Below are 25875 nucleotides of genomic sequence, written 5' to 3' on the forward strand. Positions count from 1 at the left end.
ATTCCGAATACTCCTCGCATTGAGGCACAGAGCCTTCAAGCTTGCCTTTTTAACGCACTTTGACCCTTTAGAATTTTGCTGCAAAGTGGTCCTTTTTGTTTTTTGCCTTGGGTTTCTCTGCCCTCCATTTTTACTCATCTCTTTTCTGTCTTTTGCTTCTGTCTCCATTTTGTTTCCCTCTGTCTCCTTGCATTGGTTCCCATTCCTCTGCCATATTAGTTTAACTCCTCCCCAATAGCACTAGCAAACACTCCTCCTAGGACATTGGTTCCAGTCCTGCCTAGCTGAAGACCGTCCGGTTTGTACTGGTCCCACCTCCCCCAGAACCGGTTCCAATGCCCCAGAAATTTGAATCCCTCCCTGCTGCACCACTATTCAAGCCACGTATTCATCTGAGCTATCATGCGATTCCTACTCTGACTAGCACGTGGCACTGGTAGCAATCCTGAGATTACTACTTTTGAGGTCTGACTTTTTAATTTAGCTCCTAGCTCCTTAAATTTGTCTCGTAGTACCTCACCCCGTTTTTTACCTATATCATTGGTACCAATGAGCACCACGACAACTGGCTGTTCACCCTCCCTTTTCAGAATGTCCTGCACCCGCTCCAAGACATCCTTGACCCTTGCACCAGGGAGGCAACATTCCATTCTGGAGTCTGGTGAACCTTTGCTGCACTCCCTCAATAGTCCTTCCTGAGATTGGAGACCTAAACTGCACACAATAATCAAGGTGTGGTCTCATCAAGGTCCTATACAACTGCAGTAAGACCTCCCTGCTCCTATACTCAAATCCCCTCGCTATGAAGGCCAACATGCTACTTGCTTTCTTCACCGCCTGCTGTACCTGCATGCCTACTTTCAATGACTGATGTACCATGACACCCAGGTCTTGTTGCACCTCCCCTTTTCCTAATCTGTCACCATTCAGATAATAATCTGCCATCCTGTTTTTGCCACCAAAGTGGATAACCTCACACTTAGCCACATTATACTGCATCTGCAATGCATTTGCCCATTCACCTAACCTGTCCAAGACCCCTTGCAACCTCCTAGCATCCTCCTTGCAGCTCAGACTGCCACCCAGCTTAGTGTGATCTGCAAACTTGGCGATATTACATTCAATTCCTTCGTCTAAACCATTAATGTATATTGTAAATAGCTGAGGTCCCAGCACTGAACCCTGCAGCACCCCACTTGTGACTGCCTGCCATTCTGAAAAGGACCCGTTTATTCCCACTCTTTGCTTCCTGTCTGCCAACCAGTTCTCTATCCACATCAATACATAGAAACATAGAAACATAGAAAATAGGTGCAGGAGTAGGCCATTCGGCCCTTCTAGCCTGCACCGCCATTCAATGAGTTCATGGCTGAACATGCAACTTCAGTACCCCATTCCTGCTTTCTCACCATACCCCTTGATTCCCCTAGTAGTAAGGACTTCATCTAACTCCTTTTTGAATATATTTAGTGAATTGGCCTCAACAACTTTCTGTGGTAGAGAATTCCACAGGTTCACCACTCTCTGGGTGAAGAAATTCCTCCTCATCTCGGTCCTAAATGGCTTCCCCCTTATCCTTAGACTGTGTCCCCTGGTTCTGGACTTCCCCAACATTGGGAACATTCTTCCTGCATCTAACCTGTCTAACCCCGTCAGAATTTTAAACGTTTCTATGAGGTCCCCTTTCATTCTTCTGAACTCCAGTGAATACAAGCCCAGTTGATCCAGTCTTTCTTGATAGGTCAGTCCCGCCATCCCGGGAATCAGTCTGGTGAACCTTCGCTGCACTCCCTCAATAGCAAGAATGTCCTTCCTCGGGTTAGGAGACCAAAACTGTACACAATACTCCAGGTGTGGCCTCACCAAGGCCCTGTACAATTGTAGCAACACCTCCCTGCCCTTGTACTCAAATCCCCTCGCTATGAAGGCCAACATGCCATTTGATTTCTTAACCGCCTGCTGTACCTGCATGCCAACCTTCAATGACTGATGTACCATGACACCCAGGTCTCTTTGCACCTCCCCTTTTCCTAATCTGTCACCATTCAGATAATAGTCTGTCTCTCTGTTTTTACCACCAAAGTGGATAACCTCACATTTATCCACATTATACTTCATCTGCCATGCATTTGCCCACTCACCTAACCTATCCAAGTCGCTCTGCAGCCTCATAGCATCCTCCTTGCAGCTCACACTGCCACCCAACTTAGTGTCATCCGCAAATTTGGAGATACTACATTTAATCCCCTCGTCTAAATCATTAATGTACAGTGTAAACAGCTGGGGCCCCAGCACAGAACCTTGCGGTACCCCACTAGTCACTGCCTGCCATTCTGAAAAGTCCCCATTTACTCCTTCTCTTTGCTTCCTGTCTGACAACCAGTTCTCAATCCATGTCAGCACACTACCCCCAATACCATGTACCTTAATTTTGTACACTAATCTCTTACGTGGGACCTTGTCAAAAGCCTTTTGAAAGTCCAAATACACCACATCAACTGGTTCTCCCTTATCCACTCTACTAGTTACATCCTCAAAAAACTCTAGAAGATTTGTCAAGCATGATTTCCTTTTCATAAATCCATGCTGATTTGGACCGATCCTGTCACTGCTTTCCAAATGCGCTGCTATTACATCTTTAATAATTGATTCCAGCATTTTTCCCACCACCAATGTCAGGCTAACCGGTCTATAATTTCTTGTTTTCTCTCTCCCTCCTTTTTTAAAAAGTAGGGTTACATTAGCCACCCTTCAATACATAGGAACTGATCCAGAGTCCATGGAATGTTGGAACATGACCACCAATGCATCCACTATTTCTAGGGCCACTTCCTTAAGTACTCTGGGATGCAAACTATCAGGCCCTGGGGATTTATCGGCCTTCAATCCCTTCAATTTCCCTAACACCATTTCCTGACTAATAAGGATATCCCTCAGTTCCCCCTTCTCACTAGACCCTCAGTCCCCTATTATTTTCGGGAGGTTATTCATGTCTTCCTTAGTGAAGACAGAACCAAAGTATTTGTTCAATTGGTTTGCTATTTCCTTGTTCCCGATTATGAATTCACCTGATTCTGACTGCAAGAGACTTGCATTAGTCTTCACTAATCTTTTTCTCTTCACATATCTATAGAAGCTTTTGCCATCAGTTTTTATGTTCCTTGCAAGCTTCCTCTCATACTCTATTTTCCCACTCTTAATTAAACCTTTAGTCCTCCTCTGCGGAATTCTAAATTGCTCCCAGTCCTCAGGTTTGCTGTTTTTTCTGGCCAATTTATATGCCTCTTCCTTGGATTTAACACTTTCCCTAATTACCCTTGTTAGCCACGGTTGAGCCACCTTCCCTTTTTTTCTTCTTACGCCACACAGGTATGGACAATTGTTGTGGAACATATTGGTCTAGAAAACCATCCCTTATACAATCCTCTTCCACAGTATTGCTACCAGTTTGGCTACCAGTTTGGTGAGCCCAATCAATATGTAGATTAAAGTCACCCATAATAACTGCTGCACCCTTATTGCACACATCCCTAATTTCCTGTTTGATGCCATCCCCAACCTCCCTGCTACTGTTTGGTGGTCTGTACATAACTCCCACTAATGTTTTCTGCACTTTGGTGTTTCGCAGCTCTACCCATATAGATTCCACATCAGCCAGGCTAATGTCCTTCCTTATTATTGCGTTAATCTCCTCTTTAACCAGTAACGCTACCCCACCTCCTTTTCCTTCCTGTCTGCCTTTCCTGAATATTGAATATCCCTGGATGTTGAGTTCTCAGCCTTGGTTACCTTGGAGCCATGTCTCCGTAATCCCAATTACATCATATCCGTTAACGGCTATCTACGCAGTCAATTCATCCACCTTATTACGACCACCTTAGACCACACTGATCGCCATATTTTAAAAAGGATATAGAGGCACTGGAGCAGGTGCAGAGAAGATTTACAAGGATGATACCAGAAATGCGAGGATATGCATATCAGGAAAGGATGAACAGGCTGGGTCTCTTTCCACTTGGAAAAAAAAGGCTGAGGAGTGACCTAATAGAGGTCTTTAAAATTATGAAAGGTTTTGATAGGGTGATTACAGAGAGAGTGTTTCCACTTGTGGGGAAGAGCATAACTGAAGGCCATCAATATAAGATAGTCACCATCAAATCCAATAGGGAATTGAGAAGAAACTACCCAAAGAGTGGTGAGAATGTGGAATTCGCTACCACAGGGAGTGGTTGGAGCAAATAGTATAGATGCATTTAAGTAGTGGCTGGACGCATATGAGGGAGAAGGGAATAGAGGGTTATGCTGATAGATTTAGATGAGGAAAGACAGGAGGAGGCTCGAGTCGAGCATAAACACCGACATGGACTGGTTGGGCCAAATGGCTCCATGGTGACCAAGGCTGGAAACTCAACATTCAGAGGTATTCAACATTCAGGAACAATAGACAGGAAGGAAAAGGAGGTGGGGTAGCATTGCTGGTTAAAGAGGAAATTAACGCAATAGTAAGGAAGGACAGTGGCAAGGAAGGACATTAGCATGGAAGATGTGAAATCTGTATGGGTGAAGCTGTGGAATACCAAGAGGCAGAAAACGCTGGTGGGAGTTGTGCACAGACCACCAAACAGTAGTAGTGAGATTGGGGACAGCACCAAACAAACAATTAGGGAGGCGTGCAATAAAGGTACAGCAGTTATCATGTGCGACTTTAATCTGCATATAGATTGGGCTAACCAAACTGGTAGCAATACGGTGGAGGAGGATTTCCTGGAGTGTATTGTAAGGGGAATAGATAGGCATTTCTGCGGCCGCAACCGAGACTCCAGGATGGTATGTTGCCTCCCTGGTGCAAGGGTCAAGGATGTCTCGGAGCAGGTGCAGACATTCTAAAAAGGGAGGGAGAACAGCCAGTTGTCGTGGTGCACATTGGTACCAACGACAGGTAAAAAAAGGGATGAGGTCTTACGAGACGAATTTAAGGAGCTAGGAGCTAAATTAAAAAGTAGGACCTCAAAAGTAGTAATCTCAGGATTGCTACCAGTGCCACGTGCTAGTCAGAGTAGGAATCGCAGGATAGCGCAGATGAATACGTGGCTTGAGCAGTGGTGCAGCAGGGAGGGATTCAAATTCCTGCGGCATTGGAACCGGTTCTGGGGGAGGTGGGACCAGTACAAACCGGACGGTCTGCACCTGGGCAGGACCGGAACCAATGTCCTAGGGGGAGTGTTTGCTAGTGCTGTTGGGGAGGAGTTAAATTAATATGGCAGGGGGATGGGAACCAATGCAGGGAGACAGAGGGAAACAAAAAGGAGACAAAAGCAAAAGACAGAAAGGAGATGAGTAAAAGTGGAGGGCGGAGAAACCCAAGGCAAAAAACAAAAAGGGCCACTGAATATAAAGTGGCTGCAGGAGGTGTCAAAACTAGAAATCATGGTTTAAAAACTAGGATTAAAACACTCTACCTAAATGCACACAGCATTCGAAATAAAATAAATGAGTTGACGGCACAAATCATTAAAATGGGTATGATATGGTGGCCATTACAGAAACATGGTTGCAGGGTGGCCAAGACTGGGAATTAAACATACAGGGGTATCTGATGATTCGGAAAGATAGACAAGAAGGGAAAGGAGGTGGGGTAGCTCTGTTAATAAAGGATGATATCAGGGCAGTTGTGATAGACGATATTGGCTCGAATGAACAAAATGTTGAATCATTGTGGGTGGAGATTAGAGATAGTAAGGGGAAAAAGTCACTGGTGGGCGTACTTTATAGGCCCCCAAATAATAACTTCACGGTGAGGCGGGCAATAATCAAGGGAATAATGGAGGCATGTGAAAAAGGAACGGCAGTAGTCATGGGGGATTTTAACCTACATATCGATTGGTCAACTCAAATCGCACGGGGTAGCCTGGAGGAGGAATTCATAGAATGCATACGGGATTGTTTCTTAGAACAGTATGTAACAGAACCTACAAGGGAGCAAGCTATCTTAGATCTGGTCCTGTGTAATGAGACAGGAATAATAAACGATCTCCTCGTAAAAGATCCTCTCGGAATGAGTGATCACAGTATGGTTGAATTTGTAATACAGATTGAGGGTGAGGAAGTTGTGTCAGAAACGAGCGTACTATGCTTAAACAAAGGGGACTACAGTGGGATGAGGGCAGAGTTGGCTAAAGTAGACTGGAAACACAGACTAAACGGTGGCACAATTGAGGAACAGTGGAGGACTTTTAAGGAGCTCTTTCATAGTGCGCAACAAAAATATATTCCAGTGAAAAAGAAGGGCGGTAAGAGAAGGGATAACCAGCCGTGGATAACCAAGGAAATAAAGGAGAGTATCAAATCAAAGACCAATGCGTATAAGGTGGCCAAGGTTAGTGGGAAACGAGAGGATTGGGAACATTTTAAACAACAGCCAAGAATGACTAAAAAAGCAATAAAGAAAGGAAAGATAGATTACGAAGGTACACTTGCACAAAACATAAAAACAGATAGCAAAAGCTTTTACAGATATATAAAAGGGAAAAGAGTGACTAAAGTAAATGTTGGTCCCTTAGAAGATGAGAAGGGGGATTTAATAATGGGAAATGTGGAAATGGCTGAGACCTTAAACAATTATTTTGCTTCGGTCTTCACAGAGGAAGACACAAAAACCATGCCAAAAATTGCTGGTCACAGGAATGTGGGAAGGGAGGACCTTGAGACATTCACTATCACTAGGTGGGTAGTGCTGGACAGGCTAATGGGACTCAAGGTAGACAAGTCCCCTGGTCCTGATGAAATGCATCCCGGGGTATTAAAAGAGATGGCAGAAGTTATAGCAGATGCATTCGTTATAATCTACCAAAATTCTCTGGACTCTGGGGAGGTACCAGCGGATTGGAAAGCAGCTAATGTAACGCCTCTGTTTAAAAAAGGGGGCAGACAAAAGGCAGGTAACTATAGGCCGGTTAGTTTAACATCTGTAGTGGGGAAATGCTTGAAACTATCATGAAGGAAGAAATAGCGGGACATCTGGATAGGAATAGTGCAATCAAGCAGACGCAGCATGGATTCATGAAGGGGAAATCATGTTTAACTAATTTACTGGAATTCTTTGGGGATATAACGAGCATGGTGGATAGAGGTGTACCGATGGATGTGGTGTATTTTGATTTCCAAAAGGCATTCGATAAGGTGCTACACAAAAGGTTACTGCAGAAGATAGAGGTACGTGGAGTCAGAGGAAATGTATTAGCATGGATAGAGAATTGGCTGGCGAACAGAAAGCAGAGAGTCGGGATAAATGGGTCCTTTTCGGGTTGGAAATCGGTGGTTAGTGGTGTGCCACAGGGATTAATGCTGGGACCACAACTGTTTACAATATACATAGATGACCTGGAAGAGGGGACAGAGTGTAGTGTAACAAAATTTGCAGATGACACAAAGATTAGTGGGAAAGCGGGTTGTGTAGAGGACACAGAGAGTCTGCAAAGAGATTTAGATAGGTTAAGCGAATGGGCTAAGGTTTGGCAGATGGAATACAGTGTCGGAAAATGTGAGGTCATCCATCTTGGGGAAAAAAAACAGTAAAAGGGAATATTATTTGAATGGGGAGAAATTACAACATGCTGTGGTGCAGAGGGACCTGGGGGTCCTTGTGCATGAATCCCAAAAAGTTAGTTTGCAGGCGCAGCAGGTAATCAGGAAGGCGAATGGAATGTTGGTCTTCATTGCGAGAGGGATGGAGTACAAAAGCAGGGAGGTCCTGCTGCAACTGTATAGGGTATTGGTAAGGCCGCACCTGGAGTACTGCGTGCAGTTTTGGTCACCTTACTTAAGGAAGGATATACTAGCTTTGGAGGAGGTACAGAGACGATTCACTAGGCTGATTCCGGAGATGAGGGGGTTACCTTATGATGTTAGATTGAGTAGACTGGGTCTTTACTCATTGGAGTTCAGAAGGATGAGGGGTGATCTTATAGAAACATTTAAAATAATGAAAGGGATAGACAAGATAGAGACAGAGAGGTTGTTTCCACTGGTCGGGGAGACTAGAACTAGGGGGCACAGCCTCAAAATACGGGGGAGCCAATTTTAAACCGAGTTGAGAAGGAAATTCTTCTCCCAGAGGGTTGTGAATCTGTGGAATTCTCTGCCCAAGGAAGCAGTTGAGGCTAGCTCATTGAATGTATTCAAGTCACAGATCGATAGATTTTTAACCAATAAGGGAATTAAGGGTTACAGGGAGAGGGCGGGTAAGTGGAGCTGAGTCCACGGCCAGATCAACCATGATCTTATTGAATGGCGGAGCAGGCTCGAGGGGCTAGATGGCCTACTCCTGTTCCTAATTCTTATGTTCTTATGTTCTTATGTATTAGGATGGTTTTCTAGATCAATATGTCGAGGAACCAACTAGAGGGCTGGCCATCCTAGACTGGGTGATGTGTAATGAGAAAGGACTAATTAGCAATCTTGTTGTGTGAGGCCCCTTGGGGAAGAGTGACCATAATATGGTAGAATTCTTTACTAAGATGGAGAGTGACACAATTAATTCAGAGACTAGAGTCCTGAACTTAAGGAAAGGTAACTTCGATGGTTTGAGATGTGAATTGGCTAGAATAGTCTGGCAAATGATACTTCAAGGGTTGACGGTGGCAAACATTTAAGGATCACATGGATGAGCTTCAACAATTGTGCATCCCTGTTTGGAGTAAAAATAAAACGGGGAAAGTGGCTCAACCGTGGCTAACAAGGGAAATTAAGGATAGTGTTAAATCCAAGGAAGAGGCTTATAAATTGGCCAGAAAAAGCAGCAAAACTGAGGACTGGGAGAAATTTATTCAGCAGAGGTGGACAAAGGGTTTAATAAGGAAGGAGAAAATAGAGTATGAGAGGAAGCTTGCCGGGAACATAAAAACTGACTGCAAAAGCTTCTATAGATATGTGAAGAGAAAAAGATTAGTGAAGATAAACGTAGGTCTCTTGCGGTCAGATTCAGGTCAATTTATAATGGGGAACAAAGAAATGGCAGACCAGCTGAACAAATACTTTGATTCTGTCTTCACGAAGGAAGACACAAATATCCTTTCGGAAATACTAGGGGACCAAGGGTCTAGTGAGAAGGAGGTACTGAAAGATATCCTTATTAGGCGGGAAATTGTGTTCGGGAAATTGATGGGGTTGAAGGCCGATAAATCCCCGGGGCCTGATAGTCTGCATCCCAGAGTACTTCATGAAGTGGCCCTAGAAATAGTGGATACATTGGTGATCATTTTCCAACAGTCTATCGACTCTGGATCAGTCCCTATGGACTGGAGGGTAGCTAATGTAACACCACTTTTTAAAAAAAGGAGGGAGAGAGAAAACGGGTAATTAGATGCAGAAAGAATGTTCCCAATGTTGGGGAAGTCCAGAACCAGGGGACACAGTCTAAGGATAAGAGGTAAGCCATTTAGGACTGAGATGAGGAGAAACTTCTTCACCCAGAGAGTTGTTAACCTGTGGAATTCCCTGCCGCAGATAGTTGTTGATGCCAGTTCATTGGATATATTCAAGACGAGGTTTGATATGGCCCTTATGGCTAAAGGGATCAAGGGGTATGGAGAGAAAGCAGGGAAGGGGTACTGAGGTGAATGATCAGCCATGATCTTATTGAATGGTGGTGCAGGCTCAAAGGAACGAATGGCCTACTCCTGCACCTTTTTTCTATGTTTCGATGTTTCTATGTTTGTATGCCCTATATCCTATGTGATTTAAAATTGCTAAAAATACTTCAAAAACTATAGTGAACCATATAGTGAACCATTTAATAGTTTCATTGGTGTACACTAGTCAGTTTCTTAGTAAATTAGCTATCTTTTGAAATGAAAACTTTTAAAACATGCCTACTAGTGCCTGTGCGCCTATGAAAATGAGAGCAAACCAATGCATTTCGCGGATCTTGCAATTTCAACCTGTGGACCAGGCCTGATTCGAACAAATTGAAACTTGAACCAGCAGAAGGGACATAACTCACTTTTGTTTACAATTCCCCGTTGTTCTGCGCTGGTTCGGCCAATTCCGCCTGGATTGCACTAATGTAATAGTGGAAGCAGGCGGATACTTGACCCTGCAAAGTTGCAGTGAAATGGAGGTTGCAGTACCACAAAGTCCCTGCTAATGACGCTGTTGAGAATAAGGATTTGTGATGGTTCTGCAGCAGCCCCAGCTATAACTTCGTGGTAATGCAAACTTTGTTTTACAGGCGGCAGCACCTCTCCAATAAAGACAGATGGTGCTATGGAAATAACAATAAGATGTAGTTGGTGACACCTTTCGGTATCTTACCCCCAAGCTGTTATTTATTGCAAAATAAGTTTTATACCTAGTGTGGTCGAACTAAATAAGTGAGCCAGTGAAAGTGTTCAGTGTCCCTCCCACCAGCCCGGATGACTTAGTGGGTATGTCTCGTACATGGTACGGTAAAGAGCAGTACAGACCAGAATTACCCCAGGTTTGATCCCTTCTCTGTGCTGAGTCTGCTGATCGTGATTCGGGGTGATTGACCGTCAGCGAGCAATCCGGGGAGCGTTGAGAGGCGGGAGTTCGGGAGGCGAGCGGCCTTACAAGGGGCCCTTCAGTGAGCAATCCGGGGAGCGTTGAGAGGCGGGAGTTCGGGAGGCGAGCGGCCTTACAAGGGGCCCTTCAGTGAGCAATCCGGGGAGCGTCGAGAGGCGGGAGTTCGGGAGGTGAGCGGCCTACAAGGGGCCCTTCAGTGAGCAGTCCAGGGAGCGTCAAGAGGCAGGAGTTCAGAAGGCGAGCGACCTACAAGAGGCCTACCGGTGCAGCTGCAGCAGGGAGAGAAGGCAAAAAAGAAGTAGAAAAAAATCGAAAGGTGACGTCACAGCCAAGGGGGTAAGCGATTGGCTAGTGATTGGTAAGCAGTTTTTCTTTTTCTTTTCTTTGTCAGTAAGTAACATTTAGCATTGTTGTTGCCAAATTAAGTTTATCTAAGGGTTAGGTCATGACAGGAGAGCTCGGATATGTGTTACGCTCCTCCTGTACTATGTGGGAAGTCAGGGATGCTTCCAGTGTCCGTGACGACTACTTGTGCGAGAAGTGCATCTGCCTGCAGCTCCTAACGGACCGCATTGCGACACTGGAGCTACGGGTTGATTTACTCTGGAGCATCCACGATGCTAAGAATGACGTGAATAGCACGTTTAGTGAGTTGGTCTTACAGCAGGTAAAGGGCACACAGCCAGATAGGGGATGTTTGACCAACAGGAAGAGCAGTGCAAGGAAGGTAGTGCAGGGTCCCCTGCGGTCATCCCCCTGCAAAACAGATACACCGCTTTGGGTACTGTTGGGGGGATGACTCATCAGGGGAGCTAAGTTCATGGCACCATGGGTGGCTCCACTGGCACAGGAGGGCAGGAAAAAGAGTGGGAGAGCTATAGCGATAGGGGATTCAATTGTAAGGGGAATAGATAGACGTTTCTGCGGCTGCAACCGAGACTCCAGGATGGTATGTTGCCTCCCTGGTGCAAGGGTCAAGAATGTCTCGGAGCGGGTGCAGGGCATTCTGAAAAGGGAGGGTGAACAGCCAGTTGTCGTGGTGCATATAGGTACCAACGATATAGGTAAAAAATGGGATGAGGTCCGACAAGACGAATTTAGGGAGCTAGGAGCTAAATTAAAAAGTAGGACCTCAAAAGTAGTAATCTCAGGATTGCTACCAGTGCCACGTGTTAGTCAAAGTAGGAATCGCAGGATAGCTCCGATGAATACGTGGCTTGAGGAGTGGTGCAGAAGGGAGGGATTCAAATTCCTGGGACATTGGAACCGGTTCTGGGGCAGGTGGAACCAATGTCCAAGGAGGAGTGTTTGCTAGTGCTGTTGGGGAGGAGTTAAACTAATATGGCAGGGGGATGGGAACCTATGCAGGGAGACAGAGGGAAGTAGAATCGGGGCAGAAGCAAAAGATAGAATGAAGAAAAGTAAAAGTGGAGGGCAGAGAAACCTAAGGCAAAAAGCCAAAAGGGTCACATTACAGCAAAATTCTAAAGGGGCAAAGTGTGTTAGAAAGACAAGCCTGAAGGCTCTGTGCTTCAATGCGAGGAGTATTCGGAATAAGGTGGACGATTGAACTACGCAGATAGCAGTTAACGGGTATGATGTAATTGGCTTCACGGTGACATGGCTCCAGGGTGACCAAGGCTGGGAACTCAACATCCAAGGGTATTCAACATTTAGGAAGGATAGACAGAAAGAAAAAGGAGGCGGGGTGGCATTGCTAGTTAAAGAGTAAATTAATGCAATAGTAAGAAAGGACGTTAGCTTGGATGATGTGGAATCGGTATCGGTGTAGCTACACAATACCAAAGGGCAGAAAACGCTAGTGGGAGTTGTGTACAGACCACCAAACAGTAGTAGTGAGGTTGGGGGCAGCATCAAACAGGAAACTAGGGATGCATGCAATAAAGGTACAGCAGTTATCATGGGTGACTGTAATCTACATATTGATTGGGCTAACCAAACTGGTAGCAATGCGGTGTAGGAGGATTTCCTGGAGTGTATTAGCGATGGTTTTCTCGATCAATATGTCGAGGAACCAACCAGGGAGCTGGCCATCCTAGACTGGGTGATGTGTAATGAGCAAGGACTAATTAGCAATCTTGTTGTGCGAGGCTCCTTGGGGAAGAGTGACCATAACATAGTAGAATTCTTTATTAAGTTGGAGAGTGGCCCAGTTAATCCAGAAACTAGGGTCCTGAACTTAAGGAAAGGTAACTTCGATGGTTTGAGACGTGAATTGGCTAGAATAGACTGACGAATGATACTTAAATGGCAAACATTTAAAGATCACATTGATGAACTTCAACAATTGTACATCCCTGTCTGGAGTAAAAATAAAATGGGGAAGGTGGCTCAACCGTGGCTAACAAGGGAAATTAAGGATAGTGTTAAATCCAAGGAAGAGGCATATAAATTGGCCAGAAAAAGCAGCAAACCTGAGGACTGGGAGAAAATTAGAATTCAGCAGAGGAGGACAAAGGGTTTAATTAAGAGGGGGGAAATAGAGTACGAGAAGAAGCTTACGGGAACATAAAAACTGACTGCAAAAGCTTCTATAGATATGTGAAGAGAAAAAGATTGGCGAAGACAAACGTAGGTCCCTTGCAGTCAGATTCAGGTGAATTTATGATGGGGAACAAAGAAATGGCAGACCAATTGAACAAATACTTTGGTTCTGTCTTCACGAAGGAAGACACAAATAACCTTCCGGAAGTACTAGGGGACCAAGGGTCTAGTGAGAAGGAGGAACTGAAGGATATCCTTATTAGGCGGGAAACTGTGTTAGGGAAATTGATGAGATTGAAGGCCGATAAATCCCCCGGGCCTGATAGTCTGCATCCCAGAGTACTTAAGGAAGTGGCCCTAGAAATAGTGGATGCATTGGTGATCATTTTCCAACAGTCTTATCAGCTCTGGATCAGTTCCAATGGACTGATGGTAGCTAATGTAACACCACTTTTAAAAAAAGGGTGGGGGGGGGTGAGAGAAAGTGGGTAATTATAGACCGGTTAGCCTGACATCAGTAGTGAGGAAAATGTTGGAATCAATTATTAAAGATGAAATAGCAGTATTGCGTTCCTAACACAGATGAGGCTGCACACAGTGAGGTTGAAGTAACAGTGACCTCAGTCTTTAATAAGACACTCCAGAGTCAGGAACAGGCCTTTGGGGCCGACTTATATACAGCGCTCCCAAGGGATGCTGGGAACCCTTGAGACTTCAGGGGATGAGCTCCCTAGTAGCGGAACATGGGAGTGCATGCTTTACAGATATACAACAAGCAGCACATTTGGAAAGCAGTGACAGGATCGGTCCAAGTCAGCATGGATTTATGAAGGGGAAATCATGCTTGACAAATCTGGAATTTTTTGAGGATGTAACTAATAGATTGGACAAGGAAGAACCAATGGATGTGGTGTATTTGGACTTTCAGAAGGCTTTTGAAAAGTTCCCACACAAGAGATCGGTGTGCAAAATCAAAGCACATGGTATTGGGGGTAATATACTGACGTGGATAGAGAACTGGTTGGCAGACAGGAAGCAGAGAGTCGGGATAAACGGGTCCTTTTCAGAATGGCAGGCAATGACTAGTGGAGTGCTGCAGGGCTCAGTGCTGGGACCCCAGCTATTTACAATATACATCAATGATTTAGATGAAGGAATTGAGTGTAATATCTCCAAGTTTGCAGATGACACTAAACTGGGTGACAGTGTGAGCTGTGAGGGGGACGCTAAGAGGCTGCAGGGTGACTTGGACAGGTTAGCTGAGTGGGCAAATGCATGGCAGATGCAGTATAATGTGGATAAATGTGAGGTTATCCACTTTGGGGGCAAAAACGCGAAGACAGAATATTATCTGAATGGTGGCAGATTAGGAAAAGGGAAGGTGCAACGAGACCTGAGTGTCATGGTTCATCAGTCATTGAAAGTTGGCATGCAGGTACAGCAGGCAGTGAAGAAGGCAAATGGTATGTTGGCCTTCATAGCTAGGGAATTTGAGTATAGGAGCAGGGAGGTCTTACTGCAGTTGTACAGGGCCTTGGTGAGGCCTCACGTGGAATATTGTGTTCAGTTTTGGTCTCCTAATCTGAGGAAGGACCTTCTTGCTATTGAGGGAGTGCAGCGAAGGTTCACCAGACTGATTCCTGGGATGGCTGGACTGATATATGAGGAGAGACTGGATCGACTGGGCTTGTATTCACTGGAGTTTAGAAAGATGAGAGGGGATCTCATAGAAATATATAAAATTCTGACGGGACTGGACAGTTTAGATGCAGGAAGAATGTTTCCGATGTTGGGGAAGTCCAGAACCAGGGGACACAGTCTAAGGATAAGGGGTAAGCCATTTAGGACTGAGATGAGGAGAAACTTCTTCACTCAGAGAGTTGTTAACCTGTGGAATCCTCTGCCGCAGAGAGTTGTTGATGCCAATTCATTGGATATATTAAGCGGGAGTTAGATATGGCCCTTGTAGCGTGTGCATGCCTGTTTACTGTGTGATGTCTGTAACACTGTTATGCCACATTGAATGTACCCTTATACTGCACACACCTTACCGGTACACCAGAGGGTGCTACTGCTGGAGACCTAAGGGTTGCCTGCACACGGCAGGTAACCCAATATAAAAGGTAACTCACGGCTTGTTGTGGGCGCTCAGGAGCTGCAAATAAAGGACAGTTTAAGTATCATATCCTGCCTCATGGAGTCATTACTAAAGATACCTACATACACTCCAGCCCTTACGGCTAAGGGGATCAAGTGGTATGGAGAGAAAGCAGGAAAGGGGTACTGAGGGAATGATCAGCCATGATCTTATCGAATGGTGGTGCAGGCTCGAAGGGCCGAATGGCCTACTCCTGCACCTATTTTCTATGTTTCTATGTGAGGGTGCCAGATTTCTTTTATTTTTTTTCAACAGCTGGGGGGTTGGATTTTTCTGTTATCAAGGTGAGAGACGTCTGTGATGAGGAATGGAGCACTTTTGTTTCCCCGCCCACTATGCCAGGATTCTCAGATTGAGTTAGATATAGGATGAAGCTGACCCTTTTCTGCCCCAATAAGGTGTCCTAAACCCAGATTCAGAATGTCATCCTATTGGCCAATTAGATCTCCATCTACTTCCTTCGCTCGCTATCTTTGTAGTGTTTCTCAGCGAAAGTTTCTGCTGAATTGTAGATGGTTTTGTGTTGTGGGCTCAATTGGCTTGCACCTCCCCCAGCCTCATTTCACATCGGACCCTGATGGCCAACAGAGAGGTTGGGATAGACTCAAACCCAGATCGCAGAGCTGAAAAGACAATGTGCTACTCACTGCCCAACATATTCACTTCTTTATACTCGGACGTAAGACAGGTCTGTCAGCATCAGAAGAGGAAACATTCAACTGTCTTCGCTTTACAAATGCTGACAGACCTGTCTACTTTTTCTCCTTTTATCGTATGTTACTTTGTTTAGCTACGACTTGCGTGTTGGAGAAAAATAGGTTAGTACGTGTGTACTCTGGGCGAGATGTTGGGGAGGGGCAGGGGATCTTTGGAGCCCAAAGCAGTTTGAATTGAAACAGGAGATAATTTCCACCTTTACTCTCTCTGTGAGTGTATCTCAAATTCTGGACAGTCTCTGATTTGTATTTCTGCTTTTTCTAAGATTTTGCAGCCATGAGTATTACCCCTTTGATCCGACAGATGTGAAAAAATATGTTGTAGCAGACGATTACACCCCGACCTGGGAGGTGAGTGTGAATCCCTTTTACACAGAGCGCAGGCGTAGAGATATTACATTTTTAATCCTCCCGCAGGCAGTTGAGAAGCCTAAAGGGAAAGTGCACTAAGTTCTGATTTACATCCTTAAATGCAGCACTCTCATCTCTGAGTCAGAAGGTTGTGAACTTGTCTGACTCCAAGATTTGAGCATATGATCCAGGCTGCCACTTTGGTGCAGAACTGAGGTATGCTGCATTGTTGATGCTGTTAAACTGAATCCCTGTTCGCTAGCTCTGGCTGTTGAAGTGGAAACTAAAGATCCCATGAGACGATTTATTAAGGTGTAAGGATCAATGTTAGTGCTCTCATCTTAGTCAGAAGGTTATGGGTTCAAGCCCTCCACCTATAGAGACTAGAGTGCATAATCTAGGCTGACACTTCAATGTAGTACTGAGGGAGTACTGCACTGTTGAAGTTTCTGTCTTCTGGACGAGATGTTAAACTGAGGTCCCTCTGACCTCTCAGGTGGATGTAAAATATCAATTGTAAAATGGCACTTTTTGAAGAAGAGCAGGAGAGGTGTCCTGGCCAATATTTATCCCTCACTCAACATCACTAAAACAGATTATCTAGTTGCTCATTGCTGTTTGTAGGACCTTGCTGTGTACAAGTTGGCTACCCCGTCTGACTACATTTCAATAGGTACTTCATTGCTGTAAAGTGTTTTGGTACATTATGAGGTTGTGATAGGTGCTATAGAAATGCAAATTCTTTCTTTCTTACTTGAAGAAGGAGCTTTTGGTGTTTTGGCCAACATTCTTCTCTCAATCAACAGCACCAGGAAATGGTTAAACTGAGAACATTGCATCTTTTAAAGGAAAATTGAATAAATATTTAAAGTAGACAATGATACAGGGCTACAGGGCAGAGCAGCAGGTTTAATTTTGGATTCTTTTGCAAAGAGCTGGTGTCGACACAGTGGGCCAAAAGGCCTCCTTCAGTGATGTAATCTTCTATGGTTCGGTATAGCCATCCTTTCAAATTCCTCGCCCTTTGCCGGGCTCTTTCCAACTATAGCAGGCCTGTCATCCATCAGCCAGCAGGTGGGAGTGTGGGTGCAAGCTCACACAACTTGGAAACATTTTTTTTACAATGAATTCACATCGTTGAGCTGCTGAGTGCAGGTTCTCACTGAAGAGAATCCAATGTGCTCCAGAGAAATCATTTATTAAATCAAGATGCTCTTTAGGAGCCTAATGTCTGTCAAGTGACAACACATAGTGTTATGTCTTTAATACTCTTATGAATGACACCACGAGGTCTAGTATTGTACTTGAGCTGTTGTGACCTTAACCCCATTTATTGTAACTCCAGAGTGAGGCACAAGCATGGTGGGCAGCCTTTTATACTGGGCCCTGCACACCTATACAGGTGCCCCTCAGGTCTCCCACCGCAGTGCCCTCTGGTAGCACATATAAAATTCTGACGGGATTGGACAGGTTAGATGCAGGAAGAATGTTCCCGAAGTTGGGGAAGTCCAGAACCAGGGGGGACAGTCTAAGGCTAAGGGGTAAGCCATTTAGGACTGAGATGAGGAGAAACTGCTTCACTCAGAGAATTGTGAACCTGTGGAATTCTCTACCGCAGAGAGTTGTTGAGGCCAGTTCGTTAGATATATTCAAATGGGAGTTAGATGTGACCCTTATGGCTAAAGGGATCAAGGGGTATGGAGAGAAAGCAGGAATGGGGTACTGAAGTTGCGTGATCAGCCATGATCATATTGAATGGTGACGCAGGCTCGAAATGGCCAAATGAACTACTCCTGCACCTATTTTCTATGTTTCTATGTTTCACACCTTATGTGACTATACAGTTAGTACACATGGTCTACATACATGACATCACTTCCCCCCAAGTCTTTAATGCAAATTGACTCGTACACTGATGGTGACCTGGGCTTTGGTCTTCCTGGTTGACCATTGGAGGGTCGCTTCTAGCTTGGGTGGGTTGGTAATGAGATTTGTTGCCAGTGGAGGTCCCAGTGGTTTCTGGTTGTGAGTCCATGACTATTCCATTCTCCCCCCCACACAGAGATCATGTAATGGCCTGTTACATGTAAGTTGCATTCAAGTTCATCACATGGGTTTTACATTTACATCTTGGTACATTTGTTGGGTGGATCACAGTTGCGTTTCTTTTTGTGTGGGACATTTACATGATCAGTACAGGTATATTAGTACAGTTACACAAGGACAGTCCAGTTCCAGCACGGCCGGATGAGATCCGGGTCGTCTGGTGGCGGTGCAGCATCCCATGCTAGTGGGTCTGTGGGCGAGGTGAGCTCATTTTGCTCGCGTTGCCCGAGCTCAGGGCTCTTGCCGTTACTCCTAGTGTCGGGCAGGCCCAAAGACAGCTGATGTGTCTGTGATCTCTCTGTCCTTTTTGTTTGCACAGTGTCATTGCTGCTCCCTGGGAAGCAGTCTGAGCGAGTGAGCGTTTCGTCTAAGCGACGGTGGGGCTGCCTCGTCTTGTCTAGCAGTTCGCAGGGGAATGCTGACTCACTTTCCTTGAGGGCACCGTTGTGAGCACTCTCTGATTTGGGATCCTGGCTGGTTCAGGTCCCGTTCGGAGGAGCCGTTGCGGGTGACCCTTCGGTCTTGGGCATTGCCGTGGTGGTGAGTGGGTTTGTGGGCTGCACCTTTTCCACTCGGGTGGTGGGCGATGGTAGCCAACTGCGAGCATAGGTGCAGTTTACTGTTTCTGGCCCGTGGTGGTTCATGCCATCGGGTGCCTGCAATGTTAAACCGATCTGAGGCAGGGTATTGCTACCGGTGTCTCTGCTCTCCGGGGATCGTTTACTCTGCAGCTTGTCTACTTCTGTCAGCTGTGGGGACACTTTATGGTACATCGGTCTGGTCCCGGGGACGCAGGTTACAGCATTGGGTAGCCCGCTGGACCTGTATACGACCGTTAGGTGTTCGCCCGCTACATTGGCTGATTGCAATTTGCACCCGACATCGCTCAACATTTTGCTCGTTACAGCTGGATTTTTACATTGGTTACAATTTCAAGCAGTTCATTCAAAAATGGCGGGTTGCTGGCCTCCTTTAAAATGGCCTTACTACTTTTACCCCAATCGTCTTCCTTGCATGGAATCATATGTTGTTCCTCCATTAGCGCTTCTCCTCGTGGTTTGGTTGCCATCTTTTCCCTGTCCGCGATGTCGACTGCCGCAATCTTCTTTCCCAGGGATTCTGCCGCTGAAGCTGGGAAGGAGCCCTCGGATCCAATCTTCCTCCCCAGGAATCCTGCCACTGAAACCGGGAAGGTGCATTCGGGTCGTCTCGGCCGGATCATCGCCACGCAGTCGTGATGAGCGGTCTGTGACTCGGGGGCTGCTCGGATCTGCTCTCCGGTGCCTGGTCCAACCGAAGGTGGGGGCTTGCTCTGTCTCTGAGCACGGGGGACGTCGATCGCTGGAGGGATGAAGTCTTCCCAGTTCCAATGAATCTTCCCCATCCATCTTCTTCCTGAAGCAATCACCTGAAACAATCCACAATGGTAAATTGTGCACCGTGCCATTATGGGATATACTTACATCCACAGTACCAACAACTGATATCAGTTCCTTGGTGTCGGTGCGCAGCTTTGCCTGAACCGGGTCATTCTTGGGTCATTCAGCTTGATGGTTCCATAGACTCTCAAAGGCTTCCTGGCTCATTACTGACTGACTCATCCCCGTGTCCACTTCCATGAAGACTGTAACGCCATTTATCTCGACTTCCATTATCACTGGAGGACAATCTGTGGTGCAGGTATATACTCCATACACTTCGTCCTGGGACTGAGCTGCCTCTCTAGCCATCTCCTCGTAATCCACGCTGGATTCACAGCCATCTGCTGACTCCTCTTCCACGTGGTGAGTCACAGATCTTTTGCACATTCGCTGGATGTGGCTCTTTGTGCTGCAGCCTTTGCACACATAGTCTCTGAACCGACACTGATGAGCCCTGTGATTACCTCCGCAACACCAGCCTGGTGCTACTTGACTTACGCTTGCACCCCTCGGCAGACTCTGAGTTAAAGGACTCGGGTGGGGGCGCCTGTACGGTCTGCCCTGGGCAGATTCACATTCAACAGTTCTACCTTTGAAAGCTGCCATTCTATTTACAGTACTTGCTGGGTTTAAGTCCTGAGAGTGAGTCATCACCTGCTTGGAGCTGCAACTTGAGGTCATGAACGCCTGGCTGATGCTGATGGTTTTCTGCAGAGTGATGGTGGTTTCGGCAGACAATAGCCTGTGAAGAAGGGCCTCAAGACCAATGCTAATTACGAAGACGTCCCGCAACGCAAGGGATAAGCCGAATTCACACGGTCCTGCCAGCCTCCTAAGGTCGGCAGCGTACTTTGCGATTTCCTGGCCCTCGGGGCGACAGTGTGTATAAAATCGATGCCTGGCCATGAGAATGCTCTCCTTCGGTTTGAATTGGTCCCGAATTAGCACTTTCAGCAATGACTTGGTCGTTGTTTTCTCTGGTGCAAGCAAGTCCCTGACGAGGCCGTAGACCGCGGGCCCACAACTGGTCAACAGGATAGCTCTGCGCTTATCTGCCAGCGTGGCCGGATCATCGTCTACCAGGTCGTTTGCTACAAAATATTGGTCGAGCCGCTCCGTAAAGGCTTCCCAATCTTCACCCTCTGAGAACTTTTCTAATGCACCAACATTAGTCATTTTTGCGTGAAACTTCGTAATCTCTTCGCCGGTTGTTATGTCTTTAATACTCTTATGAATGACTCCACGAGGTCTAGTATTGTACTTGAGCTGTTGTGACCTTAGTTCCATTTATTGTAACTCCAGAGTCAGGCACAAGCATACTGGGCCCTGCACACCTATGCAGGTGACCCTCGGGTCTCCCACCACAGTGACCTCTGGTGGCACACCTTATGTGACTATACTGTTAGTACACATGGTCTACATACAAGACACATAGTCAGACTTTGTTTATCTTTATTCAGATGCCATCATTACAGACTGCTTACAACCACATGAAGTTCAGCCACAAACAATCCCTGAACTTCTATCTGCAGAAACGTGGTAAGTGCTTCATTTGATGATGCCTTAATGCTATTAATTTGGTTTCGCTGGTGGCACGCTTGTCTCCGAGTCAGAAGATGGTAGGTTTGAGCCCCACTCCAGGACTTGAGCTCATAGTCTAGGCCAAAGAAATACTATATTGTCAGAGGTATTGTCTCTTCAGGGAAGGCATTAAACCAATATCCCATCTGCCTGTTCAGATGGATGTTCAGAATCCTATGGCATGATGTGAGAAGAACAGAGATGTAAGAACATAAAAAATAGGAACAGAAGTAGACCAGACGACCCCTCGAGCCCGCTCCGCCATTTAATATGATCATGGCTGATCCGAATATGGACTCGGGTCCACTTCCCTGTCCGCTCCCAATAACCCCTAAATCCCTTATCGGTTAAGAAACTGTTTATCACTGTTTTAAATTTATTCAATGTCCCAGCTTCCACAGCTCTCTGAGGCAGCGAATTCCACAGATTTACAACCCTCTGAGAGAAGAACTGCCTCCTCATCTCAATTTTAAATGGGGGGGGCCTCTTACTCTAAGATTATGCCCCCGAGTTTGCATATTCCCCTATCAGTGGAAACATCCTCTCTGCATCCGCCTTGTCAAGCCCCCTCATAATCTTATATATTTCGATAAGATCACCTCTCATTCTTCTGAATTTCAATGAATGGAGGCCCAACCTCCTCAACTTTTCCTCATAAGTCGACCCCCTCATCTCCGGAATCAACCTGGTGAACCTTCCCTGAACTACCTCCAAAGCCTTTCCTTTCGTAAATATGGAAACCAAAACTGTATGCAGTATTCCAGGTGTGGCTTCACCAATACCCTGTATAACTGCAGCAAGACTTCCCTGCTTTCAGAAGGTTACTGCACAAGATAAAAGTTCACGGGGTTGGGGATAATATATTAGCATGGATAGAGGATTGGCTAACTAACAGAGAACAGAGAGTGGGGATAAATGGTTCATTCTCTGGTTGGCAACCAGTAACTAGTGGGGTGAAACATAGAAACATAGAAAATAGGTGCAGGAGTAGGCAATTCGGCCCTTCTAGCCTGCATGCCATTCAATGAGTTCATGGCTGAACATGCAACTTCAGTACCCCATTCCTGCTTTCTCGACATACCCCTTGATCCCCCTAGTAGTAAGGACTTCATCTAACTCCTTTTTGAATATATTTAGTGAATTGGCCTCAACAACTTTCTGTGGTAGAGAATTCCACAGGTTCACCACTCTCTGGGTGAAGAAGTTTCTCCTCATCTCGGTCCTAAATGGCTTACCCCTTATCCTTAGACTGTGACCCCTGGTTCTGGACTTCCCCAACATTGGGAACATTCTTCCTGCATCTAACCTGTCTAAACCCGTCAGAATTTTAAACGTTTCTATGAGGTCCCCTCTCATTCTTCTGAACTCCAGTGAATACAAGCCCAGTTGATCCAGTCTTTCTTGATAGGTCAGTCCCGCCATCCCGGGAATCAGTCTGGTGAACCTACGCTGCACTCCCTCAATAGCAAGAATGTCCTTCCTCAGTTTAGGAGACCAAAACTGTACACAATACTCCAGGTGTGGCCTCACCAAGGCCCTGTACAACTGTAGCAACGCCTCCCTGCCCCTGTACTCAAATCCCCTCGCTATGAAGGCCAACATGCCATTTGCTTTCTTAACCGCCTGCTGTACCTGCATGCCAACCTTCAATGACTGATGTACCATGACACCCAGGTCTCGTTGCACCTCCTCTTTTCCTAATCTGTCACCATTCAGATAATAGTCTGTCTCTCTGTTTTTACCACCAAAGTGGATAACCTCACATTTATCCACATTATACTTCATCTGCCATGCATTTGCCCACTCACCTAACCTATCCAAGTTGCTCTGCAGCCTCATAGCATCCTCCTCGCAGCTCACACTGCTACCCAACTTAGAGTCATCCGCAAATTTGGAGATACTACATTTAATCCCCTCGTCTAAATCATTAATGTACAGTGTAAATAGCTGGGGCCCCAGCACAGAACCTTGCGGTACCCCACTAATCACTGCCTGCCATTCTGAAAAGTCCCCATTTACTCCTACTCTTTGCTTTCTGGCTGACAACCAGTTCTCAATCCATGTCAGCACACTACCCCCAATCCCATGTGCTTTAACTTTGCACATTAATCTCTTGTGTGGGACCTTGTCGAAAGCCTTCTGAAAGTCCAAATATACCACATCAACTGGTTCTCCCTTGTCCACTCTACTGGAAACATCCTCAAAAAATTCTAGAAGATTTGTCAAGCATGATTTCCCTTTCACAAATCCATGCTGACTTGGACCTATCATGTCACCTCTTTCCAAATGCGCTGCTATGACATCCTTAATAATTGATTCCATCATTTTACCCACTACCGATGTCAGGCTGACCGGTCTATAATTCCCTGTTTTCTCTCTCCCTCCTTTTTTAAAAAGTGGGGTTACACTGGCTACCCTCCACTCAATAGGAACTGATCCAGAGTCAATGGAATGTTGGAAAATGACTGTCAATGCATCCGCTATTTCCAAGGCACCTCCTTAAGTACTCTGGGATGCAGTCCATCAGGCCCTGGGGATTTATCGGCCTTCAATCCCATTAATTTCCCCAACACAATTTCCCAACTATAAAGATTTCCCTCCGTTTTTCCTCCTTACTAGACCCTCTGACCCCTTTTATATCCGGAAGGTTGTTTGTGTCCTCCTTAGTGAATACCGAACCAAAGTACTTGTTCAATTGGTCCGCCATTTCTTTGTTCCTCGTTATGACTTCTCCTGATTCTGACTGCAGGGGACATATGTTTGTCTTTACTAACTTTTTTCTCTTTACATATCTATAGAAAGTTTTGCAATCCGTCTTAATGTTCCCTGGAAGCTTCTTCTCGTACTCCAGTTTCCCTGCCCTAATCAAACCCTTTGTCCTCCTCTGCTGAGTTCTAAATTTCTCCTAGTCCCCGGGTTCGTTGCTCTTTCTGGCCAATTTGTATGCCACTTCCTTGGCTTTAATACTATCCCTGATTTCTCTTGATAGCCACAGTTGAGCCACCTTCCCTTTTTTATTTTTACTCCAGACAGGAATGTACAATTGTTGTAGTTCATCCATGCGGTCTCTAAATGTCTGCCATTGCCCATCCACAGTCAACCCCTTAAGTATCATTCGCCAATCTATCCTAGCCAATTCACGCCTCATACCTTCAAAGTTACCCTTCTTTAAGCTCTGGACCATGGTCTCTGAATTAACTGTTTCATTCTCCATCCTAATGCAGAATTCCACCATATTATGGTCACTCTTCCCCAAGGGGCCTCGCACAACGAGATTGCTAATTAATCCTCTCTCATTACACAACACCCAGTCTAAGATGGCCTCTCCCCTAGTTGGTTCCTCGACATATTGGTCTAGAAAACCATCCCTTATGCACTCCAGGAAATTCTCCTCCACTGTATTGCTTCCAGTTTGGTTAGCCCAATCTATGTGCATATTAAAGTCATCCATTATAACTGCTGCACCCTGATTGCATGCACCCCTAATTTCCTGTTTGATGCCCTCCCCAACATCACTACTACTGTTTGGAGGTCTGTACACAACTCCCACTAACATTTTTTGCCCTTTGGTGTTCTGCAGCTCTACCCATATAGATTCCACATCATCCAAGCTAATGTCCTTCCTAACTATTGCATTAATCTCCTCTTTAACCAGCAATGCTACCCCACCTCCTTTTCCTTTTATTCTATCCTTCTTGAATGTTGAATACCCCTGGATGTTGAGTTCCCAGCCCTGATCATCCTGGAGCCACGTCTCTGTACACGTCTCTGTAATCCCAATCACATCATATTTGTTAACATCTATTTGCACAGTTAATTCATCCACCTTATTACGGATACTCCTTGCATTAAGACACAAAGCCTTCAGGCTTGTTTTTTTAACACCCTTTGTCCTTTTAGAATTTTGCTGTACATTGGCCCTTTTTGTTCTTTGCTTTGGGTTTCTCTGCCCTCCACTTTTCCTCATCTCCTTTCTGTCTTTTGCTTTTGTCTCCTTTTTGTTTCCCTCTGTCTCCCTGCATTGGCTCTCATCCCCCTGCCATATTAGTTTAACTCCTCCCCAACAGCACTAGCAAACACTCCCCCTCGGACATTGGTTCCGGTCCTGCCCTGGTGCAGACCGTCCGGTTTGTACTGGTCCCACCTCCCCCAGAACCGGTTCCAATGCCCCTGGAATTTGAATCCCTCCCTGCTGCACCACTGCTCAAGCCACGTATTCATCTGTGCTATCCTGCGATTCCTACTCTGACTAGCACGTGGCGCTGGTAACAATCCCGAGATTATTACTTTTGAGGTTCTAGTTTTTAATTTAGCTCCTAGCTCCTTAAATTCGTTTCGTAGGACCTCATCCCTTTTTTTACCTATGTCGTTGGTACCAATGTGCACCACGACAACTGGCTGTTCTCCCTCCATTTTCAGAATGTCCTGCACCCGCTCCGAGACATCCTTGACCCTTGCACCAGGGAGGCAACATACCATCCTGGAGTCTCGGTTG

General features: G+C 45.8%; 1 protein-coding gene across 2 annotated transcripts in view; it reads left to right on the forward strand.

The window, feature by feature from the left end:
- The window catches only part of LOC139267456 (probable tubulin polyglutamylase ttll-15), a 196611-nt gene that overhangs the window by 107982 nt on the left and 62754 nt on the right, over nucleotides 1–25875 (forward strand). For both annotated transcript variants that reach the window (XM_070885808.1, XM_070885807.1), the window contains 2 exons: nucleotides 16188–16272; nucleotides 21260–21338. In XM_070885808.1, coding sequence (XP_070741909.1) covers nucleotides 16188–16272; nucleotides 21260–21338 — 164 coding nt within the window. The remainder of the gene's footprint in view (nucleotides 1–16187; nucleotides 16273–21259; nucleotides 21339–25875) is intronic.

This window comes from Pristiophorus japonicus, chromosome 7 (assembly GCF_044704955.1).
Source record: "Pristiophorus japonicus isolate sPriJap1 chromosome 7, sPriJap1.hap1, whole genome shotgun sequence".
Classification (NCBI taxonomy): domain Eukaryota; kingdom Metazoa; phylum Chordata; class Chondrichthyes; family Pristiophoridae; genus Pristiophorus; species Pristiophorus japonicus.